This window comes from Arvicanthis niloticus, chromosome 14 (genome assembly GCF_011762505.2).
Source record: "Arvicanthis niloticus isolate mArvNil1 chromosome 14, mArvNil1.pat.X, whole genome shotgun sequence".
In the NCBI taxonomy this organism is placed as follows: Eukaryota; Metazoa; Chordata; class Mammalia; order Rodentia; family Muridae; genus Arvicanthis; species Arvicanthis niloticus.
In genome coordinates this window covers 52,811,056-52,836,125 of record NC_047671.1, presented here as the reverse complement: position 1 = coordinate 52,836,125, position 25,070 = coordinate 52,811,056, and the positions used below count along the sequence as shown (strand labels likewise).

Genomic DNA, 25,070 nt, shown 5'->3' with positions numbered 1-25,070 from the left:
CCCCTATCTACTGGGTGTTGAGATTATAAGCACACACCACCATACCTGGTCTATGGTGATTTTCCAACAACCCATTCTAACTCAAATCATTGATACGGCAAGCCAGGACTGCAGTGCAATGTTGAACTGGGAAGGGTAACAAAGTTCCTGTGTGCTCGAATGATTGTGGAACCAAAGAAGAGCTGCACAGGACCGCTTAATGCGAATGAGGGAGTGGTAGCATGCTTCCAAGGAACTAGGCTGTCCTGGTTTACAGGTTAACTCTGAAATCTGTTACAGGCTCCATTTGAGGACACTGCAGAAAAGATGAAAGTTTACCTTCGAATCAGACCATTCTTAACTTCCGAGTTGGACCGACAGGAAGATCAGGTAGGATTTAAGTTGGATTGTTGTAACACAAGAGAGGCTCCCCAGGAATGCTTCTTTACTCTGTTAACGTCTGTTTTCTACCTTCTCAGGGCTGTGTCTGTATTGAGAGTACAGAAACCCTTCTGCTACAGGCACCCAAAAACTCCTTTGCCTTGAAGAGTAATGAAAGGGGAATTGGTCAGGCCACTCACAAATTCACCTTTTCCCAGGTATGCAGTTCTGGTGTACAAACAAAGTCCAACATTTAGGGGGAAATTTATTTCTACTTTAAAAGATTTCTGAGTGTAAGTTTTACATGTGTGTATCTATAATTTTAAGAACTTTTTATGTGCAAGTCAGTGTGTCAGATACGTTTATGTACATGAACTACCACTGATGTGACTACTATTACTCCTCTTCTCCCTGATAAGAAAACTATGGCACGCTGGGCGGTGGTGGCACACTCCTTTAATCCCAGCACTTGGGAGGCAGAGGCAGGCGGATTTCTGAGTTTGAAGCCAGCCTGGTCTACAAGTGAGTTCCAGGACAGCCAGGGCTACACAGAGAAAGCCTGTCTCAAAAAACCAAAACCAAAACAAAACAAAACCCACTATGGTACATATTACAGTGGTTACAGTGGCAGTAATTTTCTGAAGCTATAGAGTTAGTCAGTGGTAAAGGCAGAACTGGGATTTGGATCTACCATCTCCAAACCCATGCTCACAACCAACTGTACAACCCAGTGTGTGTGCACAGGTACTTAATAGCATTCCTTAACTATTTGATTCGGATGAACTGTACTAGCAGGGGGTGATGGAGTCTTTATTACGCACAACTAGAGTCCATCAGGAAAAGCTGCTTTTGAGCGGTGTCCAGAGGAGGGTTATATCTACTAATCCTGCCCAGGAGACAGATGGCAGATGCAAATGTGGCCTCTGAGAAATGGGTCTGTTTCTAGATATTTGGGCCAGAAGTGGGACAGGTGTCCTTCTTCAACCTGACCATGAAGGAGATGGTGAAGGATGTACTCAAAGGGCAGAACTGGCTCATATACACTTATGGAGTCACCAACTCTGGGAAAACCTACACAATTCAAGGTAAGCTGCAGGAGGGTTGTCAACTGGCATCTTAAGGTTGTCTTTCCTTTTGATGCCTTGATTATTGTTAATGTTGTTCCAGGTACTAATAAGGATGCAGGGATCCTGCCCCAGTCCCTGGCTCTCATCTTTAATAGTCTCCAAGGACAACTTCATCCAACACCTGATCTGAAGCCCTTGTTGTCCAATGAGGTAATCTGGCTAGACAGCAAGCAGGTTCGACAAGAGGAAATAAAGAAGCTGTCCTTGCTAATTGGAGGCCTCCAAGAGGTGAAGTGCTCATGAAGTTGGGATAAATAGTACAGATTTTAGAAAAGATTAGTGCTTATCTTCTCTCTATGCCCCTTCAGGAGGAGCTGTCCACCTCTTTGAAGAAACGTGTCCACACTGAAAGTCGGATAGGTGCCAGCAACAGCTCTGACAGCGGCGTTGCTGGGCTGTCTTCCACCAGTCAGTTTACCAGCAGTAGCCAGTTAGATGGTATGTACCATGAGGGAGCTCTGTGGTGGGCAATTGGGGGCTGGGAGGTGGATGGGGTGATGGGGGGGAAGACCCCACTCCCTATTCCCAACAGCTGTAAGAAGTATAGTTCAGAGGCTGCAACCAGAACGTCATCATTCCAAGTTCCTACAGATCAAAGTCAGATGGAATGCTCCATGCATGGTTAATGATGGACATGGACATTTTGGTTTTTCTCACAGAAACAAGTCAGTTATGGGCACAGCCAGACACTGTCCCAGTAAGTGTCCCAGCAGACATTCGCTTCTCTGTCTGGATCTCCTTCTTTGAAATCTACAATGAATTGCTTTATGACCTGTTAGAACCACCTAGCCATCAGCATAAGAGACAGACACTGCGGCTGTGTGAGGATCAGAACGGAAATCCTTACGTGAAAGGTATGCAAAGGTAGAGGAGGCTGGCAGGAAACTTGGAGGGACATAGGGACATTAGAAGCGGGCCAAGTATTCTACCTTACTCTCTGGCTCCAGACCTCAATTGGATCCATGTCCGTGATGCTGAGGAAGCCTGGAAACTGTTGAAAGTGGGTCGTAGGAACCAGAGCTTTGCCAGCACCCACATGAACCAGCACTCTAGCCGCAGGTGAGCTGTGAGAACCGACTCTTGACTATGTCTAGAAAGCTTTAGCCTTCTACCTAAACAGAACATACAGAGTAATTTTTCCCTTTCCCTTTTCAGTCACAGCATCTTCTCAATCCGAATCTTGCACCTGCAGGGAGAAGGGGATATAGTGCCCAAGATCAGTGAGTAAGTTTCCCCACTTAGAAATTTGGTCATCTTGGCCATGTATGTGGTTATGGGGCAGAAGGGAACTTCTCAAAGGAATTTGCTCTTTTCCTTCTTTTGATACAAACAATTTGGTAGGCCCTTCCCCTAGAGGAATTATATAATAAGCTATGAGTTCCTTATATTAGCTCCTGTGCTTTACTCCAGACTGTCATTCTGTGATCTGGCTGGCTCAGAGCGCTGCAAACATCAAAAAAGTGGTGAGCGGCTAAAGGAGGCAGGAAACATTAACACCTCTCTGCACACCCTGGGCCGCTGTATTGCTGCCCTGCGACAGAATCAACAGAACCGGTAAGCTGTAGGCTGGGGTGGCCTGGGCTGGCCATTTGCTCAGTTCCAGGTCAGCACTGAGGTTGGTGCTTGGATAAACATGCACACACCTGCCAGGGGCTGTGGTTATATTCACAATGCTATTTATCTGATTCTGTGCAAGGTCAAAGCAGAACCTGATTCCTTTCCGTGACAGCAAGTTGACTCGTGTGTTTCAAGGCTTCTTCACAGGCCGAGGTCGCTCCTGTATGATTGTCAATGTGAATCCCTGTGCATCTACTTACGACGAGACTCTTCACGCAGCCAAGTTCTCCGCCCTGGCCAGCCAGGTGAAACGCTACACGCTATGCACATAATGACTGTATTTTCTTTGGACTAGCAATTTAAAAAAAAAAAAATAGCTAGTCAGGGTTTCACTGTATAATCCTGGCTGTCCTAGAACTCACTGTTAAACCAGGCTGAGATCCACCTGCCTCTGCATCCGGAGTGCTGGGGATTAAAGGCATGAGCCACACCCACCCAGCAGGACTGGCAATCTTAAAATAGCTCTTAGGTATTAAGAAATTAATTAAGATTTTCCTCCCTCTTCTAGCTTGTGCATGCCCCACCTGTGCATCTGGGAATCCCATCCCTGCATTCATTCATCAAGGAGCACAGTCTTCAGGTGTCCCCTGGCTTAAAGAAAGAGAGCAAGGTGGACTCAGAACTTGAAGACAGTCCTGAAGATGAAGCTGACATCTCCATGTATGGCAAGGAGGTGAGGATACAGGCAGCTCTGGCGTAGCAGCTTGATGGCTGCACATTCCCACAAGGTGTCTGGGTGGCTCTGGGCCTTTTTAAAGAGTGCAGGAGGTCTCACAGATGCCGTCTTTTAGGAGCTGCTCCAGGTGGTGGAAGCCATGAAAGCACTACTTTTAAAAGAACGACAAGAAAAGCTGCAGCTGGAAATACAGCTCCGGGAGGAAATTTGCAACGAGATGGTGGAGCAGATGCAGCAACGGGAGCAGTGGTGCAGGTACCACGGGGTGGCCTTCCAGCCCAGTCCCGTGACAGGGACAGCAGCCACAGGCTCTGTTCCCCAGGTTCCCTCCTCAGGATCCTCACTACCCTTTTTTTGACAGCGAGCGTCTGGACACTCAGAAGGAACTGTTAGAGGAGCTGTACGAGGAGAAACTGAAGATCCTGAAGGAATCGCTGACAACTTTCTACCAAGAACAGATCCAGGTGCAGTCTCAATAGCCTCTCAGGCTTTTATCGTTTGGGGGCTGAGACAAACAAATCTTTTATTTTTACTTTGTTTGGTTGGCTTGGTTTTTCAAGACAGTTTGGCTGTCCTGGAACTCACTCTAGTCCAGGCTGGCCTTAAACTCAGATCCACCTGCCTCTGCCTCCCAAGTGCTGGGACTAAAGATACGCACCACCACTACTGCCAGTATCTTAGGATTTCTGAGACAGGGTCTCACTATTGTCGCCCTGGCAGCCTCAGACTCCTATGTAGATCAGGCTGACATCAAACTAAGTTTTATAAACTCTAGAAAGAACAGTAATATATAATTAATTTTTATTAGTTTCCCTTAGTGTCTTGCAGTTATCAAGTTTAAATTCAGGGATGAGTTCACCATGAAAGTGTGCTATAGGCTAATGTCAGCAAAAATGTTAAGAAAGTTTATGTTCTGTTAGTCTGGTCCTTTGGTATTTGTCTGACCCTGGACAGAATTGTGCTCTCTGTTTCCCTCTTAGGAGCGGGATGGAAAAATTGAAGAGCTAGAAACTCTCTTGCAGGAAGCCAAACAGCAGCCAGTGGCCCAACAGTCAGGGGGGTGTGAATTGTCCCTCCGGCGGTCACAAAGGTTGGCAGCTTCTGCCTCCACTCAGCAGTTCCAGGAAGTTAAAGCTGAACTAGAGCAATGCAAAACAGAGTTAAGCTCTACCACTGAAGGTGAGGAAGGAAGGCAGGAAGCCTGACAGTGGAAGTGGGTGAGGGAAAACTGGCCCTCAAACTCCATCCTCACCCCATCTCTTACCTACCCACTACATGTTACCTATGTTCTGTTTCCCCTCAGAGCTGCAGAAGTATCAGCAAATGTTAAAGCTGCCACCCACAGCCAAGCCTTTCATCACTGATGTGGATAAGAAGTTAGAGGAGGGCCAGAAGGTATTTAATCTGTTTCAAAGCCCTTTATCAGGGGTTTGAAAATAAGGTTTTTCTTTTTTGTTTTTGTGCAAGAGTCCTAAGGAATGAAAGCCAGCCCATTTTTGCTTCATATTTATTTATTTGTAGTGTTGTGGAAGACAGAAGAATGGTTCTCTCTACCATATGGGTTCCTAGATTTAACTCAGATTGTCAAGCTTGGGTGCTAAGTCCCCTCACCAGCTAAGCCGCTCTCCAGCCTCCCTAAGTCTGTCTTCAGGTGGCTGCTGTGGTTGATTTTGGCCATAATTGGTTCCTACTCTTTCAGAATATAAGGCTGCTACGGGCAGAACTCCGGGAACTAGGGCAATCTCTACAGTCAGCAGAAAGAGCCTGTTGCCACAGCACCGGAGCAGGGAAACTTCGTCAAGCATTAACCAACTGCGATGACATCTTAATCAAACAGGTGAGGGCAACCTAGCGACCCTGTGAGAGGGAAACTGAAGAAAAAGATGTAATAGCAGAAAAAAATAAAGCTATGTCATAAGCCTGGGGCTTTCCATATGCTAAACAGGCACTGGACACTAAGCTATGGCATTTCTCACTGCTAACGATGCCTGACGCCCAATGTCTTAAAATGATTAATAAAAATGTATGCTTCAGACTAAACATAGCACTTGATACCTAATAATTCTGTTCTTAATTATGTTCTTAGAACCAGACCCTGGCTGAGCTGCAGAACAACATGGTGCTGGTGAGACTGGACCTTCAGAAGAAGGCAACCTGCATCGCTGAACAGTACCACACTGTGCTGAAGCTCCAAGGCCAAGCTTCTGCCAAAAAGCGGCTGGGAGCAAACCAGGAAAACCAGCAGCCAAATCAACCCCCAGGAAAGAAACCATTCCTGCGAAATTTACTTCCCCGAACACCTACCTGCCAAAGCTCAACAGACAGCGGCCCTTATGCACGGATCCTGCGCTCACGGCACTCTCCTTTACTCAAATCTCCCTTTAGCAAAAAATACTAAAGTTGTGGGGATGAAGATGCATGGTTGTTGCCCTGAGGTTGGTCAGCTGCTCGGCTGATAAGTCTCTTTGTAAGCTTCAGCATATTCCCAGAACTGTATTCAGAATTACTGTATTATAATCACCTATATAATCTTGTGTTTTTTTTTATGCACAAATATTATATGAAATAAAGACATTGTTTATGCTTTTATTTAGATTCCAAATTTAGAAAAATATAAAAAGGGGGACAGAAAATTGATATAAATACCATCTGGCCTGTTGGACAGCAGTGGGAACCAGCCTAATGCATATTAGGAAGCAAGTTCCGTGCTAGCTATCCAAAGGGCTTGGACAGCTCTGTCTGGCCTGGAAGTTGCTATGTCAAAACATCCACCTGCCTCTGTCTCCAAAATGCTGGGATTAAAGACATGCACCACCACCGCTAATGTTCCTTCCACTAAAGGGGAAGAAACGTGAGGAAGGCTAGATCCAAAACAAGATCTATAGCACCTGCTGCACAAGCGCATAGCAGACATCAAGGGTGATTCCTTCAACCTTGTAGATAAGGTTGAAAAACCAAGTATTCTTTTGAAGATTTAAAAAATTCTATCAAGCCTTTACTAAAAGATGCCAGCATAGGCTTTAATATCTGCAGTAAAAAAGGTCCTTTCACAACCGTCGTAGAGTTGTCTCCTTGTGGTGCTTTCATCAGGTATCTATAGTTAATGCTGTAGCCATCTGGCCCTCAATGTGAGCCACAGTTGATGCTCACTGAGACTCTCACTTGGAAGGTTTTAGAAGGCTTTTAAATAGAGTGGAGCTCTCCACAGGATCTTCTGTGAAGAGCTCCACTCTATTTAAACCTAATTTAAGCCTTTGACATCAGAACTCTGACTCTCGCTAAGGCCATTCTAGCCAGGCCTCATGGCATACGCCTGAATCCTATCATTAGGGAGGTGAGGCAGAAAGGCCCCAGACTGGGCTACACAGAAAAGCCCTGTCTTAAAGTCACTGTTCAAAGCTGACCTCCCTGCTTGTAGAGGACAAGCATGAGAGCCTTTGCTCCTTCCTTGCCCACCCCACTCAGCAGCACTGAACCTTTAGAGGCAGTGGAGAGACTAGGAAGGCCAAGACCCGCCATTCTGAATAGAAGAGAGCACTGCTGGCTGGCACAAGATGGTATCTGTCCCCCACCATACTTCTGTCTGCCTCTGAAGGTGGTTCCATAGGCTGTCCCTCAGGCTGTTTCTGTCTAGATAATGAGAAGAGCTTAGGTCCTTGGGAACAGATGTGGTGTTCTTTACTGGAGGTAAGGTTTAATCTTGGTCTAGCAATGTGCTGACGTGAGAGTAGTCAACTACGGTGTGACTGAAGACAGGTTGAGTGGAGAAACTCTGCGTGTAGGAGTGTTGTTTGCAGACAGTGAGGCAGGGAGGAAAAAGGTACCAGGCGTGTCAGAGGTGGGTGTCTCCCCTTGGTTCCTCAGCTGTAGGATCTGGCGGAGCAAGGCCTTACCTTCTTCCCGGGTCTGAAACAAAGTCACAGCTGTTTCAAAATATATTCAGTGCTAGTCTCAAAAAAATAATTATTAAAATACTGTTCAGATCATTCCTTACAAATAAAGGGAGTTCTGCGCCCCCCCCCCCCTTTAAAAGGTACTATTCGACAGATGACTTCCACAAGTCAAAGTAAGATTCCCTACACACCACGGTAAAGACCTAAAGTGCAAACCCTTTAAGATCTAATACTCACATCATTGAATGCACAGCACTTTTGGGCACAAGTTGAAGCTTCATCCCACAGCTTGCACTTAAAATAGTACTGGGCCAGGTATCGGAAGGCCGTGCTCTCCTCTAAGTGCTCCACTGTTTCCTAGATAAGGAAAGCAGGCGTCACTGAGGTGACAAGAGCCCGTCGCGGTGACACGGCTCTCATGCTCTGACACATACCCCACAGGAATAGATATCTTGGATATATTTGATGTAACACTGGGCAGCCTGCTCTGACTCAGTCAACTGTTCATGAAGCCTGCAAAAGAAATTGAGCTTTAAATAAGTCAGGCCACAAAGCAAGTCAAATTAAAAAGTAAAGATGTAATTAAAACCAGAAATGAGAGGTAAACATGGCTTTCCTTGGCAGAGGACTGGCCACTGCAAGTTGACTAGACCCCAATGAGCATATGAATAACAGAAAATAGACTTTGGGTTGTTTTTTTTTTTTTTTTTTTTTTTTGGTGGGGGTGTCATGAGGAGGGAGGACAGACATGGGAGGACTGAGTGGTGAGTGCGATTGGGTTGCATGATGTGAGATTCCCAAAAATCAATTTTAAAAAAAAAATGACAGGTGTCTTAACCAGAGCTACAGAGTAACACCTTGTCTCAAAACAAAACAAACCCAAAAGACCACCACCACCAAAAATAATTAAGGGCTGGTGAGGCAGCCCTTATCAGCAGATAAAGGCACTTGAAGACAAGCCTATTAGCTGTGTTCAATTCCCAGGACCCACAGAGTGGATGGAGTGAACTGACTCCCACACATGCACACACACACACACACACACAATTTTAAAAATGTTTATAAAAAAGTAGTTAACTTAAACTGGACAAACAGATCATTACCCTTGCAAATTTTTCCTGTGAGAATGAGAACTTTAGCGAATGACTGACTACTTCTGGGCAGTCCTCCCATGTACACAGGCAAGGCCTCAACCACTGAACCACGCTGCTAGTCTAGTCCTATCTTTTTCAATCCATTTTCATCTCTTGCCTACTAGGAAATCTATCTCCAACTCAAGGTGAAGTGGCACTCTCTATAGGCAAGAGCCCAGGGCTAGAATATAACTCCATATCTAGCATGGGTAAGTAAGATCCTGGGTTTGTCTACGATATGGGGGAGAAAAAAGAAAAGCAAATGGTGCTTAACTGCCAACCAACCCAGCATCTCCACACCCCGCTCCATGCACATGCTCTATATGATTGATCACCGCCTCAGGAGAGCCCGCCTAAGTATCCCGAGCATTCACTCACTTGGCCAGCTTCACCAGAGCCATTTTCTCCACATCTCCCACAGCATATGCTCTCCAATAACACTGTCAAAGAGTAAACAGGGCACTTCAGCCTACTGCTCATGTGCAACAATTCATCACCTTCTAGACATTCAGGCTTGCAGAAGGTGAGCTTTTTCCTAATGGTGACAGTTCCAGGCTACATACAGACATCCATAGTCTCAACCTACATTTCTTTTTATACTATGTAGCTACAAAATATTCACTTTGCCATACATATAGATCAGAATATAGAAAAGAAACAAACAATAACAACAAAACCACAGAATATACAACCCATGCTCCTTTAAACAGCTGATTTCTGCTCACATACTCTAGGCTGCAATTTCAGGTACCTTTTTGGCTTCCACTAGTTGATTGAGTTTCTCATAACATTCTCCTAAGGCAACCAGCATACGAGAATCATTGGGACTATGAAAAAGAGTAACATTGTCAGAGCAAAGACTTACTAATACCTCAAGTCTTCAACTCAAAGATTAGTCTCTACTATTTCCATGCTATTCCAAATCTATACAAGGACTGTTCTTCAACAAAATGCCTCATTTAATTACTTTATGTTTATAATTATCCCATAAACCCACTAGTAAAAACGACCAAACCATACCCTTTAGGTCTGAGAGAGATGGTATCCTATCAACCCTTTCCACATTGTCCAGTAGCCAACTTACCGAAGCTGGTGGGCCCGTCTATAATAATAAAGGCAATAAAATGGCATCTTCAGGATTTCATAGGTCTGCCCAAGGCCATACCAAGCTCTGTAGTCTCTCTTGTTGACCTCAATGGCATGTCTAAGAAACAGACAAAACAGACCAGTGACATGGCAAAAGAATTAAAGCTAGCAACACAGAGACTAACAAGAAGCTCCCACCACCACGGGGATCTGAGCCACTCACCCCTGCCCACCCTACTGGATGCTCACCGGTAAGCCTGAATAGCTGCCGATGTGTTTTTCATTTCCATGTACTCATGCCCCATCAGTGTCCAGGCCCCAAGGTACCGAGGATTCAACTTTAGGGCTCTCTGGAAATACAAAGCTGCTTTCTCATGCTGGGAGCGTAAGCTATAGTAATTGCCTGATTAAAAAACAAAATAAAACAAGATGATCCCTAGTAACACACACACACACACTCACTCTAAAAGGGGCTGGAGAATGGCTCAGTGGTTTTAATATTGGCTGCTCTTACAAAGGATCCAGGTTCAGTTGCCAGCACTAATAGGACAAATGGCAAACCCTGTATCCAGTGCCAGGTGATCTAACATGCTTTTCTGACCTCTTCTTGTACCAGCACATGCATATATTCACACAGGCAAAAACTAATAAACATAAAATAAACAACTATTTAAAAAATAAACAAAAAAATTAAAAACTGTTCCTTTTGTTTATTTTATTTCATGAAGATAACAGTTTCTTGGGTTTTTTTGTTTTTTTCTTTTGTTTCGGTTTTTGAGACAGGGTTTCACTGTATAGCCTTGGCTGTCCTTAAACTTACACAGATCCACCTGCCTCTGCTTCCCAAGTACTGGGATTAAAGGCATAGGCCACCATGATCTGGCTAGATATAGCATTTATATATATTTTTGTAATATGAGAATTTTCTAAGCATGCTTTAGATTGATAATTTTTGTTTGTTGATTTGATTTTATTTTTTGGTTTTTCAAGACAGTGTGTCTATATAGCCCTGGCTGTCCTGAAACTCATTTTATAGACAACTCACAGAGATCAGCCTACCTCTGCCTCCCAAGAGCTGGAATTAAAAGCATGTGCCACCACACCCAACCTGATTTTTGTTTAGATTAGTGGTTCTAAACTATATTGTTTTAAACCTAGACTTCAAAGGCGTTTCTCAAAAGGACTACAGAGATGGAGCTCCGAGTTTCCTCCCCATGAATCCCAGCAGCTCTACACTACTGTGTGTGAAAAGACAATGATTTAGGGTGTGTACCAGACATTCCAAGTCTAAAAGCTACCTGTCTTACTGAGTCATAAATGAATAAGCAAAATACGGTAGACCAAACAATGGGACCTAATCCAGAAGAAAAACAATTACTTTAGATGCTACAACACTCATGGTCTCAAAAGCATGCTGGCCAAAGGGGTGGAGAACGCCTTAAATCCCAGCATTTTAGAGGAAACAGCAGGCAGGTCTGTGTAGCAAGTTCTAGGCAGCCAGAAAAAAAAAGAGAGAAAGAGAGAGAAAAAGAGAGATAGAGACAGAAAGGAAGGAAGGAAGGAAATGAGGGAGGGAGGGAAGGAAGAAAAGAAGGGAGGAAGAAAGAGAAGGAGGGAGGGAGGGAGGGAAGGAAGGAAGGAGAAAGAAAGGAAAAAAGAAAAAAAAAAGGAAATTTGCTATCTAAGCTGGGCAGTGGTGGTGCACGCCTTTAATCCCAGCACTTGGGAGGCAGAGGCAGGCAGATTTCTGAGTTCAAGGCCAGCCTGGTCTATAGAGTGAGTTCCAGGACAGGCAGAGCTACACAGAGAAACCCTGTCTCGAAAACGGAAAAAAAAAAAAAAAAAAAAAAAAAAAAACAACTTTATTCACTGTTTATACTCTATATCTGATCATTTAAGTTCAAACTCATGTTTACCTACAAGAAAGCAGTAGGGTTTTATTCCCATTATAGCCAGCCACATGTCTCACATGTCTTTAATACCAGTACTCAGGAGGCAGAGTAGGTCTAACAGTTCTAGGCAGCCTGGTCTATAGTCAGTCCCAAGACAGCCAGGGCTCTGTAGATAACCTGGCTTAAAAAAAAAAAAAGAGGAATTCATCTGCAATCTCAATCTAAGTACTGGAGAGGTAATCAGGAGACTAAGAAATTCAAAGTCATCCTTAGCTACACAGTGAATAAATATTAGAAAGATTCTCCCTCAAGCAACAGAAATACAAGGTGGGTGGGGGTAGCACATGCTTATAATCCTGGCATTTAGGAAGTGACGGAAGAGTCAGTAGTTCAAGGCCATCCTCTACAGGTTACATTCTGAGCTGAGGCTACATGAAGCTGAGACAACTGTCTCAAAACAAAACAAACAGCAAGCCAAACAGAGAGAGAGAAGTACCTCAGCAGCTAGGAGTGTATACTGATTTTACAAGAGACCCGAGTTTGATTTTTAGTACCTAGTACCTATGTCATGAGGCTTACAACTGCTGTTAACTAAAACTACAGAGGGATCTGCTAGGGTGAGACACTCATCAAAGACCCTCTAAGATAGGTCTGGAGTAATAATAGCTCACCAGATCAGAGCAGAGGCTACTGTTTCAAAGGACCTGGGTTCAATTCCCAGCACCCACATGGCTGCTCACAACCACCAGATCTCCAAGGTGCCAACCCTTCCCTCCTCTGGCCTCCATGGATATCAGGCGTACCATGGAAGTAAAGCATCTTTACAGGTAAATAAAATTTAAAATTAGAAAGAGAAAAAAAACAAAAAACAAACAAATAAAAAACAAAACAAAAAAACCTCTAAGAAGGCTCAGAAGTTAAAGGCACTAGCTGCCAGGCTGGATACCTGAATCTCTTCAAGTTGTTCTCAGACCTGCATACATGCATACCCACACACAAACACATATAATAAAAGTAATCATAAAAACAGGGCTAGCAAGATGGGTTTTAGGCCAGTCTATATAAATGGTTGTGCTTAGTTCAGTAATTGTTACTGTCTCAAAAACAAAACAAAAACAAACAAACAAAAAACAAAAGAAAACAAAACAAACAAACAAACAAAAAAAACTCAAGGTCTGGCAGCTCTGTCTTGCCTTTAATCCCAACATCCAGGAGGCAACTACATGCTCTCTGTGCATTCGAGGCCAGCCTGACCTACACAGCAAGGTCTAGAACCATACCTAAGGAGACACTGTCGTAAAATAAAATAAAAATAGAGCTTAAGAAAAAATAAAAGTAGTTAATTCTCACCAATCACACAGCACGTTTCTACTCGGTACTTATCAATTTCACAGAGGTTATGCGCCAGGTAACTCAATTCAGATTTCATGCTCTGAGAGAAAAGAGGAAGACCACATGAGCCTGAGAAAGCGCCCTGAAGCTGCTGCTTCTTTAGCTAGTGCAAACATGATTATGTAATACAGGAGTTTCATCAAGAGAAACAAGTTACCCTGACATAGAGAAGATTGGAGAATGTGTCCATATTTTCAATCCTGTAAGGATCTTGTTTCCTCAGCTCATTGAAAATAGAAAGGGCTTTGTCGATATCTGCAGAAAGAAAGCAGAGTCAAAAACCCAACTAACTGTACCTCTGCCTCTGCCAGCATCCACTGTCCTTACCAACTCACCTCTGATATTGTGATAGGCAACTGCAATTTGGGAAACAATGTATGAGCTCTTGGAAAAGCCCACATCAATGAGATGCTGATACTTCTGCAGGGCCTCCTCTATCAGCTGCAATTCTGTGTATATATGAGCCAAGAAGAACTCTTTCATCCAGGTGTCGGGCAAAGACAGGAACTTCAGCTGGCACCAGAAGAGAGGGACACACTTAATATAATCTGGCCTTTCATCCAAAAGAACACCAAAGAAAAATCATTACTTTCTAAAAGGATTCATCACTAAAACTTCATTAGAACACCTACAAATAAATACAAGATAATCCCACTTAAGTTTGACTCACAGGCATAATTAGGAGAAAATGGCCCAGTGGGATACTTAAAAAAAAACCACAAAACAAACAAACGAAAAAAACCACACAAAACTTGAGAATAATTAGAATCTAAATAGGAAGAGAGAAGAGAAAAAAGAAAGCCTTCTAGGCAAGCGTAACCGTAAGACGGTGAACACAGGAAAGGAGCTTGGTCTCAGAAAGCTATTTACAAAGAAAGTCAACCCTATCATCACAGAGAGCAAGACACAAAAAGAAACTGCCACAGATGCCTGCCAACCAAAGTGACTTAAGATGGCTCCTTCTTAAATGCCAGCACTTAGGAGGCTGAGACAGGAGGATTGCCATGAATTTGATGCCAGTCTGGTCTACACAGAGAGGGAGGCCAACTTAAAAAAAGAAAACAAGCTGTGTATGGAGGTACACACATCCTTTAACTCTCCTGCATGGGAGGTGGAGGCAGGAGATCTCTGTGAGTTTGAGGCCAGCCTGGTCTACATAACAAATTTGAAGGGCAGCTAGAGCTACACAGAGAAGGAAAGAAGGAAGGAAGGGAAGGAGGGGTGAAGGAAGAAAAAAAAAGGGGAGGAGGGAGAAAGGGAGAGGGAGAAAGAGGGGGAGAGGGAGGGAAGGAAAGGGGAGTAGGTGTGACAGAGCACATCTTTAATCCCAGGCACTTAGGAGGCTGAGGCAGAAGGATCTCTGGGAGATACTGATCTACATACAGCATGGTCTACAGAGTTTTCCAGAACAGCCTGGGCTACACAAAGAGAATTTATCTCAGAGAAAAGAAAAAAAATGTGCCCATGTGAACAGACCTGGGTTCAATCCCTAGCACCCACATGGTGGTTTACAACTGCCTGTAGCTCTAGGGACTCTGATACCTTTTTCTGACCTCCTTGGGCACCAGGCACACATATTGTGCACATACATTCATGCAGGCAAACATATACACAAAATAAAACCAAGAAAGTCTTTTTTTTAAGAATTAAAAAAAGTAATTTTGGAAATGGTGTGCACAATGACTTGGAAAGGAAAGTGTAAAGCAGAAGCTAGAGAGAAGTATCTGCTGTTAAGTAATCCAGATCTGAGATGCTAGGCAACCAAGGGGGAGATTCCTATAGAAAAGTAACATGGCACTGCTTCACCATGGATAAGAAGGGGACAGACTTTCCTGGAGCTTTCTAGATTTAATAGCTACTATGACCAATACCAATCGCACTCCCCAACATGAGAACTCAGGGTACCTTGATAGTGATAATGATCAAGTTGGAAAAAGAAAACATCTCATAAGCAAGAGAGATTTTTTGACATGCAAGATGAAAACTTTGCTTTTGCATATTTTGAGGTCAGGAAAGTCTGACATAAGGGTGAATACAAATAAAGATACATTTTCAGACACTGACTTGGCAGCACAAACAACTGTTGGGGAAGGGAAAAATAAATCCACTTTCAGTTTTTGTTGTATTTAAAACAAGATCTCAAAATGTAGCCCTGGCTGGCCTGGAATTCGAAATATAGATCACAATAGCCTTGAACCCATAGAGATCTGCCTCTCAGGTGCTGGGATTAAAGGCATTCACCACCATGCCCGGCCCACTTTTAGCTCTTTAGGAGCAAGAAAAGAAAGTGTGTTGTTGCTTGATCAACAACTGAAGGACAAAAGCTCACAGATAGTGACAATAAAATAGATTTCAGGGCAGGTAGAGTGGCAAACACCTTTAATCCCAGAGCTTGGGAAACAGCCTGGTCTACATAGGGTTTCAGGATAGCCAGGTCTACATGGAAAGCCTCTATCTCAAACAAATAAAAAGCCAGGCATGACAGTACACACCTACACTCCCAGGGTTCATGGAGGCAGAACCACCAGGTTAAATAAACTCTAAGTTACCTAGTGAGTTCTAGGTCAGCTTTTACAGGCTATTCCAAAAAAAAATACTAAGAGCAAAGAGCTAGCTATGAACAGCGGTTACAGTGGTAGCACACTCTGTCCCCACCAGATGATCGCAGATTACAAGGGCTTCCCTGAAGCTCATGCAGGCTTACCATCTCTTTGTCTGTGATGAGGTTACACAGCTCCAACCAGGCTCCCCAGTGCAAAGGCAAGACATGAGTAGCCTCCACAAACACATCGATGGCCTCTTTCACTAAGTCCAGTTTCCGCAGCACCACCCCATACCTGGGAAAGAGGGAGGTTAATGCCTGAGAACGTCTCCTCTACTCAAAAGGACAAGCATGCAGTAGAAAGCTCCCTCCACAGCCCTGGTGACACTCACAGGTAAAGGCCGAATCCATCAAGTCCCCGAGCTTGGTGCTTCCTACTAAGTTCCACTCTCAGTTCCCTGAGAGCTTCATTTTTGACTTGTCCTTTTTCTAGGGGTCCTAGGGGAGAGGAAAGGATGCTCACTCTCATCCTCTCTCACACACACATTTCTGTTATCATCAACCAAAACTATGCCTACAACCTCTAGTAACTGTAGACGGCCCACTCATTCACAACATCCATTTACTCTAGGTGATGGCTGGTGTACAGTCCTAGGTTATCAATGTTTACAAATCAGAAGCTTCAACTAAAACAGAATTTTCCACCTTAGGTTGCAGAAAGCAGGCATGATTGAAGTGGGGCAAGCAAACCCACAGGCCAATTCCCACCAGCAACCCTCAGGTAGAGCTAGATGACAGCAGCAGCTGAGACAGCCATGATCTCTCTGTTCCACACAGGCTGTGCAGTCCACTTATGGCTCCTGCATGGCCTCCATGGCCTCGAAGCATGCAGCCCCGCTTTTCTGTCTAAAAGGTTAGATGGGGAAAAACATCATACCTAGGCTGTCAACTGTTTCGTCATCTTTCTTCTTCTCTCCAGACTGTAAGAGGGAAAGAAAGAAATCAACAAATAGGGTTTGGTTTTCGTGTTGTTTGATTTGTTGTTACTGTCTGACTTATAAAATCAGCAGCTTGATTCTATCTATGGGACTAATGTCTAAGCAAAATAACATCTACGGTAGAAACAGCCATTCATTCAGGTGTTCCCACTGAATAAATATAGAATGAATTGAGCACCAAACACCTGGAATATAGTAATGAATTACAGACATGTAAACATATGAGAACCCATGAGCTCTCACTGTTACTAAGAAATAAATGTGAAGGACATGACAGCTCTGACTGGAAGCAGAATGCCTGTTGATTAAGTGTGGAGAGAATGCAAGAGGGAAAAAAAACCAAATCATTTTACAACATCTAGTAAAAGTACTTTTGGGGAGAAAAAAGTCTGTTTCAGGTAAAACTCAGCCACGGATACTGTGACTGAATATTGCAGCTGAGCTGTGGGAGTGCCGGCCTATCATCACTGTACCAGCTTACTCTGCTTGTCAGTTTATGCAACCAGAACAAAAAATGGGTAAGAAACAGCAGACATCCCAAATGAAGAATGGTGCTTTGTTTTGTTTTTTAAAAAAAAGGAGTCAAATTAATCTCAGCACTCAGGAGGCAGAGGCAGGCAGATGTCTATGAATTCTAGGCCAGCCTGGTCTACACAGTGAGTTCTAAGACAGCCAGAGCTACACATAGAAACTCTGTCTCAAAAACAAAAATAATAAGCAAATGAATAAAAATTTAAAAGGAGGGGCTAGAAAGATGGCTCATCGGTTAAGAACACTGACTCTTCTTCCAGAGGTCCTGAGTTCAGTTCCTAGCAACCACATAGTGGCTCACAATCATCTGTAATGTGATCTGATGCCCTCTTCTGGTATGTGTCTGAAGACAGTTACAGTGTACTCATATACATAAAATAAATTAAAAAAAAAAAATTAAAAGGAGCCAGAGACAGCTCAGGAGGTAAAGGAATTTACCACCAAGACTGATGCCCAGAGGTTTATTCTCAGGGATCCACATGGCAAAGAGACCAACACCCCAAGAACCAAACTTCAGCAAATGCTGCTTGGTTTTCTAACATAGCTCGACAAATTAGTTCTGTTATATGCACAGACTACATATTGAAAAACAAGAAAGGCCACATGAGGCAGTGCATGCCTGTAAGCCTGGCATTCTGGAGACCGAGAGGCAGGAGGATAATGGTTCCAGCGCAGTATCCGAAACAAGAAGCAAACAATTATAAATACGATTATTAACTTGCCTCTGCTGTTATTTATTTATTTACTTACTTATTTATTTATTATTTATTTATTTACTTAGGTTTATCTGAGATAGGTTCTCACTACCATCACCATGGGTTTGAACTACCTCTGCCTTCAGAGTGCTGGGATCACAAGTGTGTGCTGCCACAAAAGGCTGCATTGTTCTTTATATTAAAAATGCTAACAGCCATGAAATAAAGTAATAAACATACTATAAGTAAGTGATAAATGAGTTCATAAAACTTTAAATCAACGGATGCCTCTCAACTCAATTCTATTCTTTAGGGAGGGTCCTTAATATTATTTAGTTTTTTGAGACAGGGCCATATTATGTAGCCTAAATGGTCTCAAATTCTTATTCCTCCTGCCTCAAGATCCCAAGTACTAGGATTCTAAGTGTGTATCACCATGTCCTGCTTTCAGGCTTTTGATTTTGAGTTAGGGTTCTATCACTAGCTAGACTGGAACTCACTATGTCACTGTGTAGACCAAGATAGCCTCACACTTGCTGGGATCCTCTCTCTCTGCACCTAGAGTATGGAAATTATAGACCTCACCTCACCAATTCTCATAAAGCACAGAACCCAAAGAACAGAGTCACCTTGTTGGTAATTATCCTACCTACATATGTCCTGGTCTGTTTTTAGTTTTTAGAGACAGGGCTTCTCTGTGTACCCCTGGCTGTCCTAGAACTTACTCTGTAGACCATGCTGGACTTGAATTCTCAAAGATTCACCTGCATCTGCCTCTCAAGTCCTGGGATTAAAGGTTTGTGCCATTGCTATCTGGTAGTGGCAGCTGGCTCTGGCAGCTTTCTTCTGTCTGTCTGTCTATTGAGACAGGGTCTTTGTGGCACCCTAGCTGGCTAGAAATTCATTATATAGACCAGACTAGCCTTGAACTCACAAAAATCTACCTGCCTCTGCCTTACAAGTGTTAGAATTAAAGGTGTGTGCCCCCAGGCCTGGCATCATTGTTTTTATTACTACAATATAAATGTTCAGTACATTCACTTGGTGACTTGTTGCCTATCTATGTAAAAACTAAACTTCTTCAAGGCTGAAGAAATGGCTCAGTGGTCAACAGCACTGGCTGCTCCTCCAGATGACCCAGGTTCAAATCCTAGCTCCCACATGGCAGCTCATAACCATCTGAAACTCCTGTTTCAGGGGATCCAACACCCTCTTCAACCCTCTGCTGGTACCAGGCCTACCAATGATGCACACACATACATGCAGGTAAAACATCCATATATATAATTTCTTTTTAATTAAAAAATTTCCTCTTCATTCTAAACATAGATGCTTCACCAAAAGCAGAACATCATCTTAAGTGGACCTCACCAGGTATCTGGAATACATGTACAGAAAATAGGCTTTCTTGCTATTGCAGCCATGCAGGAAATGTGCTGCCCGGTCATACTCTTTAACATCAAAGTAGGCCTTGGCCAGGGTGTAAGCGTCCACATCCTGCGCGTCCTCCTGGAAGAAATAGGTTAAGTGAGTGATTAGGTCTCAAACAGCCAAAGATAACCTAGAGAAAGCATATTCATTAATTTTGAGATACAGGAAAGAATGATTATTTCTCCTCCCTAAAATGTATAAATATATGCATTTATACAATTTATACAGTACTTTAAATAAATATATCACATGTAATAGCAAACAACTTTTTTTCCAAAGTGTTTTTTCAAAATAAAAAATGGGGCCTGGCATGGTGACACACATCTTTGATCCCAGCAGTTGAGAAGCAGAGGTAGGCAGATCTCTGAATTCAAACCAAACCTAGTCTACCCTAGTCTACCCTAGTCTACGGAGTGAGACTCAGGACAGCCAAGGTTGGGGTCTGGGAAATGGTTCAGTGAGTAAAGTGCCTGCCACACACATAATGAACTGAATTTGCACACCCAGCACCCACACAGAAACCAGATATAGGACCCTACATCCGTAACCCCAGTGCATGTCTATTAATTCCAACACTTGGGGCTCGAGAGATGGTTCAGCAGCTAAGAGACAGGTCCTCTTGACTGCTCTTCCAGAGGTCCTGAGTTCAATTCCTGGCAACCACATGGTGGCTCACAACCATCTGTAATGGGATCTAATGCCCTCTTCTGGAGTGTCTGAAGAGAGCAATGGTGTACTCATATATATATATAATAAATAAATAAATCTTTAAAAATTAAAACAAATAATAATTTCAATACTTGGCAGAAGCAGGAGGATGAGCTCAAGGCTCTCCTCAGCATTTGTTTGAGGCCAGCCTGGGCAACAAGAGGCCCTGTGTCAAAAGAGAAGGGAGAAGTAAGGAAGGCAAGAGGAGAAGAAGGGAAGAGGCAGGGAGAGGGAAACAAAGTCATGCTCATTACTATAGCGGTGAGTACCCCTGCCTGGCACACACAGGTTACACACTAGTTTGTTGAAAGATGGCTCAGAAGGTAAGAGCACTTGCCACCAAGCCAAGCCGGAAAACCTGAGTCAATTTTCAGGACCCATGAAGTAGATGGAGAGAATTAACTCCTCTAGGCTCTCCTCTGATCTTAACATATGTGAAATGTCATGTGTGCACACATGTATATATACAATAAAAGTAAATAAAGAAGATTACACATGACTTATGATGAAATTCATCCAGGTAGGGTGTGGTGCCTCTAATCTCAGCACTCAGTAGGCAGGGGAAGGAGGACTGTTAAGACCAAGGCCAATCTGTATTAAGTCTGAGATCAGCAAACTACCAATAAACTATGCAAAACTATATAAACATATGTAGTGGTTTGAATGTGCTTGGCTCAGAGTGGCACTACTAGGAGGTGTGGCCTTGTTGGAGGAAGTGCGTCACTGTAGGGGTGGGTGTCTCCTCCTGACTGCCCTCAGATCAAGATATAGAACTCTCTGCTCCTTCTCTAGGACCATGTCTACCTGGATGCTGCCATGCTTCCTGCCATGATGATACTGGACTAAACCTCAGAATCTGTAAGCCAGCCCCAATTAAATGCTGTCCCTTATAAGAGTTGCCTTCGTCATGGTGTTTGTTCACAGCAATGGAAACCCTAAGACAACATACATACATAAAATATAATCATCCATAACTCTTCATATATACAAACCGTTGTAACTCAGTTTTACTACTTGGATTATATAGCCTTTGAATTTCTACTTTGGAGTCAGAAAGATGGCTCGGGGTGGGGGAGGTAAATGAGCCTGTCACCACACTTGGAAACCTGAGCTTGATACCCAGAATCCACATGGTAGAAGGAAAGAATCAACTCCCTTCATCTTCAGATCACTACAGAGCATAATGGTGTACAACTTTAATCCCACCACTCAAGAGGCAGAGGCAGGCAGATTTCTGTGAGTTCAAGGTCAGCCTGGTCTACATAGCAAGTTCAGGAATCTTAGGGTTACTGTTCCTCTGCTGAAACACCGTGACCAAAGCAACTTGGAGAGGAAAGGGTTTGTTTCATTCATAGTTCCATATTGTCATCAAAAGCAGTGAGGACAGGAACTCAAGTAGGGCAGGAACCTGGAGGCAGGAACTGATGCAGAGACCATGGAGGATGCTACTGACTGGCTTCCTCAGCCTGCTTCCTTATAGGACCCAAGGCCATCAGCTCAAGGCAGCCCAATGGGCTGGGCCCTCTCTGATCAATCACTAATTAAGAAAATGCCTTACAGTCAGATCTTATGGAAACATTTTTTCAATCAAGGTTCCTAATGAAGCAGGAAGTAGCAAATTTAAGCCCTGTCTGGGCCCCTCAGTGAGACCCTGTCTCAAAACAAAGGGTGGGGCTGGAGAGACAGTTCAACAGTTACGAGGACTGGCTGTGACTGTAGAGGACCTGACTCTGATTGCAGCACCCAAGAGGTAGCTCACAGGGTCTCTGATGTCTGCTGGCTTCCACAAGCACCAGGAACATGTGTGTGCTGCACACACACGCATGCAGACACACTCTCACACATAAAATGAAAATAAAAAAGAGAACTGTCAATATAACTCAGTGTTAGAGTGCTGGCTTAGCACAGTTCCTGGGTGCAATACCTACCTAAAAGGGGAAAAAACAAAAACAAACAAAAAAAACACCCAAAGTTTTAATGTTTACTCTAAACTTTAGATGAAGACTAAATTAGTTTTAAAGGTTTCTTCCATGACAGTCCTTAGAGAAGAAAATAAAAACAAAATACTCAACAGATCAGCAGAGACTAAGTCAATACATCTCATAGCAAACTGAAAGCTATTAACCTTGCCAATAGCTAACACTTCCTAGTAATTCAATAATGGTCAGGGTTCTATAATGTCTATAAAACCCAAGCATTACATGAGTTCTTAGAAACTACACATTTTACATTTATTTAGTGTGTGTGCACATACATGCCATGGCATGCCTGTAAAGGCCAGGAGTCAGTTCTCTCCCTCCACACGGTCCAGGAGACCAACCCAAGTTGTCAGCCTCTCTCCTTGGATGTGTGACATGAAGTCTGGAAAGCAGACAGGCGCTGTGCTCTGCGCTCGCTTGCTACTGCTCCCTGCTTGCTCACTCAACAGAGTTAAGAATGTCAATGTGCTGAGGCACCCTGACAGTACAGAGAAGTTACAGCCTAAAAGACAAATGCAAACCACAGGGATTTAAAAAGTCATGTAAAAATAATATATGCACAGCCAGGGGTGGTGGCACATGCCTTTAATCCCAGCACTGGGGAGGCAGGGGCAGGTAGTTTTCTGAGTTCGAGGCCAGCCTGGTCTACAAATCAAGTTCCAGGACAGGCATGGCTGTTACACAAAGAAACTGGTTTGAAAAGCCAAAAGAAGAAAAAAAAAAAAGTCAAAAAAAAAATATATACACACACACACACACACACACACACACACACCTTTGGGAGGGGGTTGGAGGTTTGGAGTGCATGCTTACTTAATAGGCTGGCTTTAAACCAGCAATCCTGCCTCAGTATCCCCAGTGTTATGATTACAGACAGGCATGCGCCACCACACCCAGCAGCAGAAGGCTTGCAACTTAAAAGTTCACCTGCCAACACTGATATTAGTGTTGAAACTAAAAATGATACTAGCCTGAAATACAGATGAAAATGCATTTGCAAGTCACAAGCACTCTTATCTTCCACTGTTAATGAGAATGGCTAATTTTACTGAATCCTGTGTGACTGGCATAGCTTTTTTATTTTGTATTTGCTTTTTAGGTGCTGAGAGCTGAATTCAGGGCCTCATACATGCCACACAAGAACGGCACAAGGTTGGGTTTAGGCCATGACTTGTCATCCTCTGGCCTCAGCCTCCTACAGCTCCTGTGCCACCAAGCCCAGGTACATTTCAATGCCGTTTAAACCTTTCATCCCATTTAATTCTCTCTACAACATGAAACAGATACTATTATCCCCATTTCACAGATAAGGAAATAGTGAGCCAGGAGGTTAAGTTGTTCTGTGTCATTAACTTGAGCTTCAAAGCATGTTTTTTTTTTTTTTTTTTTTTTTTTTTTTTAATTTTCAGGACAGGGTTTCTCTATATGGCTGTCCTGGAACTCACTCTGTAGATCAGTGTGCTGAGATTAAAGGCATATGACACAGCTCAGCCCAAACCCATACTCTTAATAATTTTGCAATGAAGAACAATGGTATAGAACAATAATTTCACTCTGTTGCAAGAACTTTTCATATGCTTCTTATTAACACTGTCCAGCTTGTCTACAAAACCTAAAAAGACTTGAAGGGTTTGTTATTGTCTTAATTTTCTGTGTATGAATGGTTTGCCCACACAGGTCTGTATATCACATGCATATCTGGTGCCCTCCAAGGCCAGAAGGCACTGGATCCCCCGGAACTTTGTTACAGGCAATTGTTAACTGCCCCTGTGGATGCTAGGAGTCAGACCCAGATCCTCTGGAAGAGCAGTAAGTGCTGCTCATTGCTGAGCCACCTCTCCAGCCCTCTTTTTTATTTTTTAAAGATTTATTTTTATTTTTAATTATGTGTGTGTGTTCATGTAGATTGTGCATGTGCCTGCTGAAGCAAGTCAGAGGAAGATGTCAAAAGACAGTGTTGGCTTCCCCTGTCCCAGGTGCTGGTGTTACAGGTCATAAACCCCCAACCCCCATGGGTACTAGAAATGGAGCTTTAATAACATGCAAGCCATGGAACCATCACCCCAGCATAAGGATGAACTTTTAAAAAATTATCTCTTTTTTATGTGTATGCATGTATATCTGTATACCACATGTATGGTATAATGTGTGGATACCTGCAAAGATCAGAAAAGGGTATGGGATGCCCTGGAGCTTAAGTTACAAGTGCTTTTGAGACACCTCCTGAGAGTGCTGCAAATAGAACTGGGGTCCTCTGGAAGAGAAACAAGTGTTCTTAACCACTGAGCCATTCATTCAGCTCCACCAAAGCTGAAATCTTAAGCAATAATTGCTTACCAATTCTCTCCAGCTTCAGTAACAGCGGAGACTATATTTACCTTCCAAGGCACAAACAACCCCCACACTGGAACTCCCTTGTGAGGCCCCGTTCAAATGCTGGCGTCTCTGCTCCATCACTCCCACTGAGCAGCTGGCTCCCCTCCAGTGACAGGGCGCTGAGTACCCTGGGCCGCATCCCTCGGTTAGCGGGAACATCACTATAATGACTCCCTTACCTCTGTAAGAGGCGGCAGCGGCTGCAGCTCGGACAAAGGCAAGGCGGGCAGAGAGAAGGCCAACTCCGCAGACCTGGAACACCACACAAACTGCATCAACCACGCGAGCCCCCGAGGCTGAGATCCAGCGCCGCCCCGTCCGACCCCGACCTCTCACCATTTGCTGCTATGCAGCAGGCCCCGCTCCCGAGTGAGGCCCGCAATGAGCAGCAGCTGCTTTTTAATTTCCCGCAAGTCTGAGAAATCCGCGACACTGGACACGCCCGGCACCGCCGTGGTGGCCGCTGCCACCGAGACTACCGAAGAATTCGCAGCCATTTTCCTCCCTCGGCAGCTCCAACCAATCAGCGGCGACAATACTTGCTCCGCCGAACCGAAAAAGTCTGCCTCTTATTGGTCTACCCTTGCTCGGAACAACCAATCATAAATCTTCTTCGTAATGTTCCGAAAAGGCG

The 25,070-nt window shown here is 43.8% G+C and overlaps 2 protein-coding genes across 3 annotated transcripts in view; one reads left to right on the top strand and one right to left on the bottom strand.

Moving 5' to 3' along the window:
* Kif20a (kinesin family member 20A) overlaps positions 1-6,369 on the top strand; it is an 8,992-nt gene extending 2,623 nt beyond the window's left edge. The window contains exons 3-19 of the mRNA XM_034518318.2: positions 280-369; positions 459-578; positions 1,307-1,445; positions 1,528-1,715; positions 1,796-1,925; positions 2,147-2,341; positions 2,435-2,546; positions 2,643-2,711; positions 2,898-3,041; positions 3,184-3,349; positions 3,613-3,777; positions 3,896-4,035; positions 4,142-4,244; positions 4,761-4,959; positions 5,084-5,175; positions 5,480-5,617; positions 5,867-6,369. Coding sequence (XP_034374209.1) covers positions 280-369; positions 459-578; positions 1,307-1,445; positions 1,528-1,715; positions 1,796-1,925; positions 2,147-2,341; positions 2,435-2,546; positions 2,643-2,711; positions 2,898-3,041; positions 3,184-3,349; positions 3,613-3,777; positions 3,896-4,035; positions 4,142-4,244; positions 4,761-4,959; positions 5,084-5,175; positions 5,480-5,617; positions 5,867-6,178 — 2,502 coding nt within the window. The 3' untranslated portion in view covers positions 6,179-6,369. The remainder of the gene's footprint in view (positions 1-279; positions 370-458; positions 579-1,306; positions 1,446-1,527; positions 1,716-1,795; positions 1,926-2,146; positions 2,342-2,434; positions 2,547-2,642; positions 2,712-2,897; positions 3,042-3,183; positions 3,350-3,612; positions 3,778-3,895; positions 4,036-4,141; positions 4,245-4,760; positions 4,960-5,083; positions 5,176-5,479; positions 5,618-5,866) is intronic.
* Cdc23 (cell division cycle 23) lies at positions 4,565-25,070 on the bottom strand. Of its 2 annotated transcripts, XM_034518321.2 has the most exons (17): positions 24,773-24,968; positions 24,616-24,688; positions 19,314-19,451; positions 16,656-16,698; positions 16,111-16,216; positions 15,881-16,013; positions 13,512-13,689; positions 13,334-13,431; positions 13,135-13,216; positions 10,142-10,295; positions 9,891-10,010; positions 9,558-9,633; positions 9,185-9,246; positions 8,108-8,186; positions 7,911-8,030; positions 7,605-7,686; positions 4,565-4,919 (listed from the first exon to the last, which is right to left on the bottom strand). In XM_034518321.2, exons 1-17 carry the CDS (start codon positions 24,931-24,933, stop codon positions 4,909-4,911), a joined length of 1,716 nt encoding a protein of 571 aa, XP_034374212.1. In that variant the 5' UTR covers positions 24,934-24,968; the 3' UTR covers positions 4,565-4,908. The 2 variants fall into 2 exon arrangements, with proteins under 2 accessions (XP_034374212.1, XP_034374210.1); XM_034518319.2 differs by lacking the exon at positions 4,565-4,919 and having other exon boundaries at positions 7,378-7,686; positions 24,773-25,070.